Source organism: Labrus bergylta, chromosome 1, assembly GCF_963930695.1.
Source record: "Labrus bergylta chromosome 1, fLabBer1.1, whole genome shotgun sequence".
Taxonomy (NCBI): domain Eukaryota; kingdom Metazoa; phylum Chordata; class Actinopteri; order Labriformes; family Labridae; genus Labrus; species Labrus bergylta.
Window position 1 is genome coordinate 6,815,421 of NC_089195.1, and position 9,854 is coordinate 6,825,274.

Consider the following 9,854-nt stretch of genomic DNA (forward strand, 5'->3'; position numbering starts at 1 on the left):
TTTAAGGTTTTGAGTTGATTGAACTGAGTGCGGCCAGAGAGATATGTAAACCAGAGCAAGGGTGTGTCAGCGATTCCAATAGAAGCTAGTCTGTCACGGAGTATGTTGTGAGATAAGGTATCAAAGGCCGCACTCTAATCAAGGAGGATGAGGGTAAAAATCACAAATGAGCTAATCATGGCAGCTGACTCCGGACTTTTAACAGTGCTGTCTCTGTTGGGGGACTGTTGCTATGGAGGTGGGGGGGAAACAGACTGGAATTGTTCATAGAGGTTATTGTCTGTCAAGTTAGTATGAACTGGAGATGCAACTGTTTTTTTTGAAGATTTTAGATAGGAAAGTTAGGTTGGAGATAGGACGAAAGGGAGGACAGAGGGTAAGCTGGCTTTTATCAGGACATTAGGGAGACATTCTAACAGACAGGTAGATGGCTTTGATTTGTGGATCTTGTTAGATATTTCAGCAACAGAGCAAAGTTTGAAACGTATAAGTGAGTGAGAGCTGGGCTACTACTGGAAGCGTAGTGGTTAGTGTGCGTGCCCCATATACGGAGGCTATGGTCCTCCAGGTATGCAGCTTTTTGCCGACATGTCATTCCCCACTCTCTCCCTGATTTCCGACCTCTGTCCACTGTCCTATCTCTACAATAAAGTTAAAATCTTGAAAAAGTAAAATAAAAAAAGAGAGTGGGAGAAAGTGGGTGAGAACACTGGGAGAGGCCGGATGTTTGGAGTCAGTTGCTGGTTAAGCGTTCGGGTTCTGATGACCATGTTGAACAGGGTCCTTGTGTTCTCTTCACCTGAGCTGATTGTACCTGCGTAGCGAGTTGATTTTGATTACTGAATGTTTATTTTACAACTTATCATTGATAGAGATGATGCTGTCATGTCAAGGTAAATAAGAAGTACTTAGGTTCTATATCATCTAATGGATTTTAATAAGAGAACAAGAAATCATTTTAACATGCACATAACTATGTTTTAAGGGTTTATAAAGGATTGGATTTTAATGCTCAAGGGTGCATTGTTAGCAATAACCACAAGGTGGCACCCCATCATCCAAAACAATTGAGTTTAAATCTTAATGCAAATTGATAACACTTAGACCACATTCTGCTGCTTATTTTCGTTTTATTTGACAAGACACGAAGTCCTTTGAGCTGTTTATTTCAGAAGAAGCACACTTTTTCAATAAACCAAATTGTTTTCCCAACCTCATTAACTTCAGCATGGATCACACATCTCACACAGCATGCCTGCTGTTCATAGCTGCAACTGGATGTAAGGAAACTTAAGGGTTGTGTTGCAATATTTCAGTGAAGTTACTGATAAACACAGTACAAAGAAAGCTGATAAGAGGTTAAAGTTAGGACAAGTCAAGAAACTCTTCATTCAAGTCTTGTCTTTTATTTACAAAGTGTTGAAATAAAGAGATGTGATAGATGTGATTTAATAATAACCACTCATCCACTCTTTTGTTTCTCAGTGTATCATTTAATGTACTCTCACAAGTTGGTGAACAGTTACAACTGTCGCTCACGGTACTAAATCACACATCCATTGATAGTATAAATAGCCAACCTAATAATAATAGTACACATTTTCAAATACATAAAATCATCAAGTATCCAAGTCTTAAGTTACGGACATCAAATAAAAAGGCATACAAAATATCGCAGACGTTGGAAGTCCAGTTTGAAGCAAAAAAAGAAAAAAGAAAATCACATTTTCTGACATGGCAGTTAATAAGTAAACAGAAGATTTGATAGAGAAAATAAACAAGGTCCTAGACTTTCAATTGACAAATAAATATTGCAACAATTAAGCGTTTTATATTTAAAAATAGTTACTGAAAGGGCATAAGTGAGTGTAAGACTTCCTGCACAAGACAAAGGCAACGTTTTTTTTGTTCCGAGTAGAAAAATGAAACACCTTTACCAAATGCCAGAGGGGGTTGACTCCCGCCTCGATTGCCTTTGTTCCACTTCGATTGTAAGGCATTAATGGATGAACCATCTGATCTTAAGGAAGGCATACCTCTGTCTCGTCAGTCTGGAAACGGATCCCATAAATTGTACAGGGATTATAATAATTTGTAACATGAAAGTAAAGTCTGTTGTCTATTTAAGTACATTCTCAGGTGATGTAAACTGACCAATCAGAATCTTTGGGATGCAGAGAATTAATCCCACTTTACAACGATACACAACTCTGAACTAACCTCTTTTTCTTTTCTTTTTTTGGGCACATGAAGAGAAAATACGGTGACTCCGTTACACACAAATCATTTCTTTTCTTTTTTATGACACTTGATTTTGAACCAGGGGCAGGAAAGGGTATTTTTGAAAAACAAAAACAAAAAAAACGTCAACACAATAACTCAGAAAACAAGACTGCCAGGTGATAAGCCAGTGAAGTTGAATTTAACTTTTCTGATGTTGGGGGTGGATGGTTTGGGGGGTTGGCGTGGCTCGGGGTTTGGCTTTACTGGATGCAGCAGTTGTTTCGATGGCCGTTGGAATCTTTGAAGCGCAGGCGCATTTTTGGACGATATTTCTCCAGGTAGAACAGCTGCTTGCTGTTGAATGCTCCCCGACGCTTCCTGTAGAAAACAAAAGGACACAGATAAAGATCAGTTCAGCAGATTTGGATCATTCTTTAGTTTCTATCACGAGAAGTAAACAGAATATCTGGAAGCTCTTTGTTATATACTATATATATATACTCTGAAAACAGCAGCTATGTAAAAAGGCAGACAATAGTTATTTGTGTTCTTTTAGAGATATATACCCTATATAACCCTAAATGTTCATCTTTCACAATGATGTAACACCGAGTGCAATTATCAGTCAAGTTCTCCTTCCCAAAAGAAATTGAGTTGGAGATGAAAACCATTAAATATACCAAATAAAGCTCTGCAGCAAGGCTTTGGGAGCTTAGTATATATATATAGTTTTGACAATAAGACTAAATTGTTCTTTGGGGAAATAGTTGTCAGATTGAGTGAAAATGAAAATAATTAGGAGAAGCAGCTCATTATTATTAATCTGAAAAGATTCAATCCTAAACCAATTGGCATGACATACAAATCAACGGGCAAAATATGTTTAATGTTGAACATTATTCTTTTAGCTTTGTATAAAAATCCAAAACCATCATTTCAAAGTAAACACGTGAGACCTGGAAACATTACAAGGGATGACACATCACACTATGAAGCACTCTCCACTCCTCCCACTGAATCACTCTTATCTCACCATCTGATACCTCAACTATTTACAGTACTGACTCATGGCTGCTTGCTTTAACACAAACACTCAGATTCTGTGAAAATATGACTTACAGAAAGGCAGGAAAATCTCAAAACTGGCCTATATATATGGCCTATATAACTGAACTATATAGTGATATAACTATAGTGAGCATATGGCAGGAGGTTCATACAAAGTATATGTTGTGTATAGAGGACACAGATCACAGATACTGCATGTTTGAGGGATCGTCGGGTCTCTATTACATGTTTGCACAACAGAGAGCTCCAATTAATGACGTATTCAACTGTAAAATGTACTGCCCCTGCATATCCTGCACTCAAGAACCAAGAGAACCAAATATGAAGAATCTTTAAAAGTGTTTTTAGTTAATACTGAAAAAAGTTATATATAAAGACATAACTATAAAAAAACATTCCTCTAAATATGAAAACAGTATAACCCTGAAAAATACAGTTTCACTTAGTGGTAAATACATCAAACAAAACTTGAAATTCTTCTGAGCCAACTTGTAGTTCAGTCTAACTTTTTAAAGTTCAAAAAGTCACGTGTTCTTACTGTCGAATGAACTGGACAGCGTCTTCATATTTCATCCCACATTCTATCAAGGCCAGTGCCACCAGAACAGGAGCTCTGCAGAGGAACAAAACAGACCAAGTATGTTGGTTAAAAAGATGTTTTTTTGTTTTGTTAATTGATTTAATTCAAAACTAGTCATTTTACTGCTCATGTCTAGTTTCATTTATCAGCAGAAACACATTTATTCAGGGTTTTTCATAGTAATTCAAGATCAAAAATGTTAATCTGTAGCTGAGCTGAAATGGGAATTCAGCTGTTTTAACCTGAGCTCCATTTTAAAAAAACATAACGACTAACAGTTACACATGTTTTGAGTTTGTTGTAACTGCTGCATCTTCATCCATGATGACATCATGGATGTCAGATCACAATACGTCAATTTAAGGTTTTGTTTTTGTTTCTTATTCTTAGAGTCTGACAACATTAAGAGATCATCCTTAAAGAGAAAGATGATTTGAAAAAAGACTGTAGCTTTGATTTTTTTGTTTGTTTGTTGGTGTTTAATATGTGAAGAAAGATAAGGCCATGGTTAATAATGCACCAGCTTTGGTCTTTTGTCTGTTATTTATGAAAACACCAAATTAAAAATGTAGGGAGTTGACATTTAGCTTTTTATGAATCTTGGATCAGTTTATAGCAAACTAGATGAAAACAGTTTGGCAGGTTGTCAAAGCTGAGCAAACACACAAGTGGGACAAATGTGAGTGATTGTATGAGTCATGACCAGAAATCCATGTGACTGTTAACTCTCCTGCTTTTTATAAAACCACAACAGAAGATACACTGTCGTATTTGCTTCATGTAATTTCTAAACTCAATACCATACCACTGTATGAAACTTTAAATATCAAGATCTTTTAAAATTTCACCAGTTATAGATTTTAAAACGAGTCCATATTGAGATTTTCAGTAAAGTAAAAGCTTCTAATTCCGGCATGTAAGACACTTTTAGTTTTTGACAGAGTGCTGAAGCTCCATATATATATACACACAGTATATTACAATAATATAAAACAAATTATCTAAACACACTCTTAATAAGATAGGACCAGACATTTTTGATTGAATAAGCCTTAAATGACGGAAAATAAAAACTGCTGTTAACTCATTTTCTATTCATCAATAACAACCATTTTGATATTCTTCAGAGAAATACAAACAGAGGAAAATGCCACACTTTTATTTGCCAAACCCTAAGCATCAGAAATCACGTGTAAAATATGATCCGGTGTGATAAGAACATAATACTTTAATCCTCCTCCACAGCGAGCACTCACCTCCCCAGCCCTGCCACACAGTGGACGGCGATGCAGCAACCGGGCTCCTCCCTGAACTTCAGCTTCAGCAGGTTCAACCAATCGTCCACGATCTGGTTGGAGGGAGGAGCTCCATCGTCAAACGGCCAATCCTAGACGAGAAGAAGGGGGAAGAAAGAGGGAAATGATGTCATCTGCCCAGTTTCTCGGAAACCATAACAAAAGAAGTGTGAAAGCTGAAACCATCTACAGGGAAACACAAATGTTGTTGTAGAATGAGGGACTGTGTCTTTCAGTATCAGAGTCTATTTTTTCAGTTGTTACACATAAAGTGTTAATCAAAATTACACTGTTGTGTCAGAAAGAATCTGTTAAAGAGTTTAGAGTCACAAAGCTGTTTTATGTCTTTAACTGAACCAAAGAGAGCAGTGATCGATAGTTTAATCAACAGATATTTTCTTTTCTACCTGGTTTTAACTTCTTATGTATGAGACGTAGATATTATATATCATAAAGATATATTTGAATTAAAGGAGGCAACGTGAAGATACAAACTCAGGCTTTTGGAAACTGTATTGATCTTTTTCAAACTAATTTCTGACTTCCTGTTATACTGCCCTTGCCAAATCAGAAAATAGAGGATAGAAAATAATCCTTACCTAAGTATTTGAATCCCTAAATATAAGTCTGACGCATCCTTAAAGAGAGGCGGACTGTTTGTATAGTCATAGAAAACCCAGATAAGTGTAGGTTTGTTTGGATTCAATTGATGGATTTATTCAACATGTGGACAACTGAAAAGCAGGCCAAGATGTGAACACAATATTATCATTTAAGTTTAATTATTGGAAGACTTTCAGCAACATGCACTAAACATTGTGTTCTAGTCTAGAACTGACCAGGTACGTTGTTCATGTAAGTCAAAGCTGGAAAAATGTGAAAAAGTAAAATGAGTACGCTTAGATGTATGGATATCACCAGAACTTACCAGAACTTGGATTCCCTCTTTCACGACCAGGGTGGCATCATAGGTGGCCTCGCAAACTCTCACGACGGTGGTCACTCCATATTTCTTCAGCTCCTGTACGAACACGAATCAATACTTATTAGAGACATCAAGGAGAAAGTCAACTCTGATATCTGTAAAGTTGAAAGTCTCTCGTTATCGGACTATATAAATGTAAACTTGAGAAGAATGACACTTTGGCTCACCTCAATGAATTTGTTCAGGGTGGCGTTGGTGGGATTGTGGGTAATGAGGAACCTCATGTTTTTGTAGGTGATCTCCACAGGGGCAGGTCTGTTCATACGAGCCATTGTGACAACTTAAAAATAACAAAAGTCTTCCACAGAGTAATAACACTGATGTAAGCACGGAGTTAAAACTCGGAGGGAATGTCAAACAAAAATCTGCTCCTAGAAACCTAGAAACATAAATCCTCCGCTCTTCTTTCCTTCGAGGTTGGCTAGGCTAAAAATACGAAGGCTGCAATGGGCAAAAACGGGGAAATTTGTGTAGTTCTCGGCCAACAAAAAGAGAAAACAACTCAAAACCCTCTCCTTTGGAATAAACAAAAGAAAAAGAAGGGGGGGGGGGGAAACCAAGGCTGGTTCCACCTTGGTTCTGGCCAGGCAGAAGCCAACAAGGGCAGTGTGCAGCGGGTGAAGTTACCCCATCCAGGCCGAGTTGTCGCTGGTTCTGGGAGGCTTCCCGGTCCTGCCAACTCTCCGGGGTCCCTCCTTTGGCTCAAGTGCGTCGGATCGATGGCGAGTTTGGCTGTTCACTCGTCTGCATAGGCAGCGTGCTGAGCCTGGCAGTAGTCCCCACTGCCCTTCAGAAACTCCATAAATGTGTGACCCAGAACACCACAGAACTGCTGCAGGACACACAGGGGGACAAGGAGGGAGGAGATGGGTTTAAAACAGGTACAAATACAGAGGAACTGTGGTGGGTTTTGGTTGTTTTGGTGATGTCATTTTAGTTAAAAGGCTTTTTTCCAAAGTTTGTTTCCCTTGTTCCTTTGGACATTGGCTTAGATTCTATGGGAGTTAAAGTTTAAACCATCTTTAGGAATCTCCAAGAACCAACACTTCATTGTTTCTGAACAAGTCCAATAAGTTTATCTACGAATCAATCAAGTCTAGAAAGCACAAGAATCTTTTGTGATGAATAATTATTAAGTGACAGTAAAATTATATTTAAATTGAACCTACAACCATCACTTCTCTTCCTTAACATTTCTGAATCAACTGTAATGTCTTTACGCGACAGTAAATTGTGGAAAATACACAACGTCTGCTCCCAAGACTCAAGGATACATTTTCAAATATATTTTTAAGACGTCAAGTGATTATTATTTTTCTTATAAATTTTTGTGATTAACATTACAATTTGTGGAAAAAATGCTCTTTAAAACTTCCCAGATGATGTGTGTTAATAAAAACATTATATTTGTACTTTGTTTAGGGTACTGTACTGCTTTGATTCTATGCAATATTAACATTTAAAGGCCCTATTGACTGCCCCACAAGAGTACAGTACAGCTTTGATTCCCATTCTGAGCAGGTTAAGGTAGAAAGAGACATTTGTCCAACAAGCCTTAAAAAGAGATCTAATGCATCACAGAGGGCCAGGGGAAAATATGGGATATCAACAATAAACTATACCTCTGACTTTGTTATATAAAGCCACACTGCAGTGCTGTGCTACATCCTACCTAATGGCCGCTGATGTACAATAGGAGAGATGTGTCATTTCTGACATCTAGGTCATATTAGTGAGAGCTGAGCTCACCACGAGGTCTTTAGCAGGACACACACACACACACACACACACACACACACACACACACACACACACACACACACACACACACACACACACACACACACACACACACACACACACACACACACACACACACACACACACACACACACACACACACACACACACACACACCTCAAATCTGACTCACAAATGCATCCACTGCCATTTAGTTCTTAATGTTCTTGCTTTTTACTCCCATAAAAACAAGAACAAGGAGTAGAAAGGTGTTAATATCTGAAGGCCCCATTTACCTCCAGCTTAAATACTAAAAGTGGACAGTAGTGTTTATAACCTCCTGCTGAAACACAGTATTTGCAAGAATCGTTTTCCTTAGTAAAAGAAAAAAGTGAAATCATTTGGTTATATTGGAGGTGGATTAAGCTCCTTTGTTTGTTTTAGTACTTAGTACACCATCCTCTTTAAAACATTTTTTACAAATAAACACCTATTTATAAAAAGACATTTTAGAAGATACAATCCTTTTGATTTTGCCATTTCCAGCAGATGTATAATTCTCCAGTAATCCAGTGTATAATATAATTATATACCATGTATTACAGCCTAAGTAAGAAGGCTGGATTAGAAAAATACTGAGCTCAATTATGGCAACACAAAGTCCCCTTAAACTCCTCTAACAAAACAAAGACCACAGCTCCAATTTGATCTAATCATTTCAGACCATATTTGCTCTTCCTACTTGACAAAGACCAAAATCAATACTATGTGCTGATACTTCAGTGTCTTTAGATTTGTTTTCTTCTACGACAGAAGCTTAAAAGATAAAAACATAAACATGCATACATACACAAAGCATTACTATTACATCACACAGCATGTACGGACCTGCAATGTTTCTTTGTTATCAGAATAAGGTTTGTATTTGGTTTTTAGGATTGGATGGTGTATAATTTATAAATATTAGCTGCTCAGAACATGGTTGGAGTCAGAGACAATGATGTTTTCCAACCAAGAGGATTGGAAGAAATTTCGTAGAAACGATTAGGGCAAGATAGTTTGGCAGACGGGAGAGTCAAAACCAAATGATATATATATATATATATACACACATACATGTATTGATGGTTACCATTCGGCGCAACATGCAAAAATAATATTCCGACACAGACAATGTAAATAGCCGTCTTATTGGCATCGTATGCTGCAGACTGCTTCTTGTTAAAAACGCAGGCCTGCTGTAAAGTGTCCTTTGTGTGAGGGTAGACTGGGCGCCATCATATCACGTTGGAGGCCCTGTCAAGAGCCGAGAGGTGGACAAACACACGTTTCTTTAAGGTGACAAACACGACGCCTCGTCAAAGCTGCAGGAGGGCACTCTGTTTCAGATAGTTTGTGCAAAATGTCTGCAATGTTTTGAAGTTATTTCGCGTAAAAATGCCTCCGTTTTAACACACAGGAACTTCGGGTGACTAGTCTTGAGCTGCAGATCCGACAGTCGCTTCCTTTCCATGATGAAGAACATACATTAGTTAACCTTAAATAAACCGGCGCAAACATGCATTTCAAAGATGTTGCCGTCAAATAGGATATTAAACACAAAACGTCCAGGTCACAGAGATATTAGAGCAGGTTTGTGTCGAGGAGGCCGTGATTTCACCGGAGAAACGTGAAGGCCAGCTGGTGAACCATAACGGACTGATTTAAAGAACACAAGACGAAGAAATAACAAACATGAAACAAAATGGCAGCCACATGAAACATATTACTTACTGGGATATGCTTACTCATTGAAGATTGTAGCTTAATCATACAGCCGGTTTCCAGAAAAAAGGTAAAAAGGTAAAACGGTTCTCCACCATACAGTGCGGCGCTGTTCCTCCGAGCGGAGCCGAAGTCTCCTGAAGCTGTCGAGAAGCAGCCTCGACAGAAAGCCGAAGCCATTTCCTGTGTGGACCTTCAA

The 9,854-nt window shown here is 38.1% G+C and overlaps 1 protein-coding gene across 1 annotated transcript; it reads right to left on the minus strand.

Moving 5' to 3' along the window:
• Positions 1-1,390: 1,390 nt before the first annotated feature.
• ptp4a1 (protein tyrosine phosphatase 4A1) lies at positions 1,391-9,796 on the minus strand. The gene is made up of 6 exons (XM_065952433.1): positions 9,679-9,796; positions 6,319-6,983; positions 6,095-6,187; positions 5,128-5,258; positions 3,830-3,904; positions 1,391-2,601 (listed from the first exon to the last, which is right to left on the minus strand). The coding sequence occupies exons 2-6, from the start codon at positions 6,421-6,423 to the stop codon at positions 2,484-2,486; spliced, it is 522 nt and encodes a 173-aa protein (XP_065808505.1). The 5' UTR covers positions 6,424-6,983; positions 9,679-9,796; the 3' UTR covers positions 1,391-2,483.
• Positions 9,797-9,854: the final 58 nt, after the last annotated feature.

Coding starts and splice junctions, on each gene's coding strand:
- ptp4a1 (XM_065952433.1), bottom strand. CDS start 6,423: ATGGCTCGTATGAACAGACCTGCCCCTGTGGAGATCACCTACAAAAAC. Junction 5,259..6,094: donor AAGAGGGAATCCAAGTTCTG/GTAAGTTCTGGT, acceptor CTTCTCGTCTAG/GATTGGCCGTTTGACGATGG. Junction 3,905..5,127: donor TGTGTGGCAGGGCTGGGGAG/GTGAGTGCTCGC, acceptor GTTCCTCTGCAG/AGCTCCTGTTCTGGTGGCAC.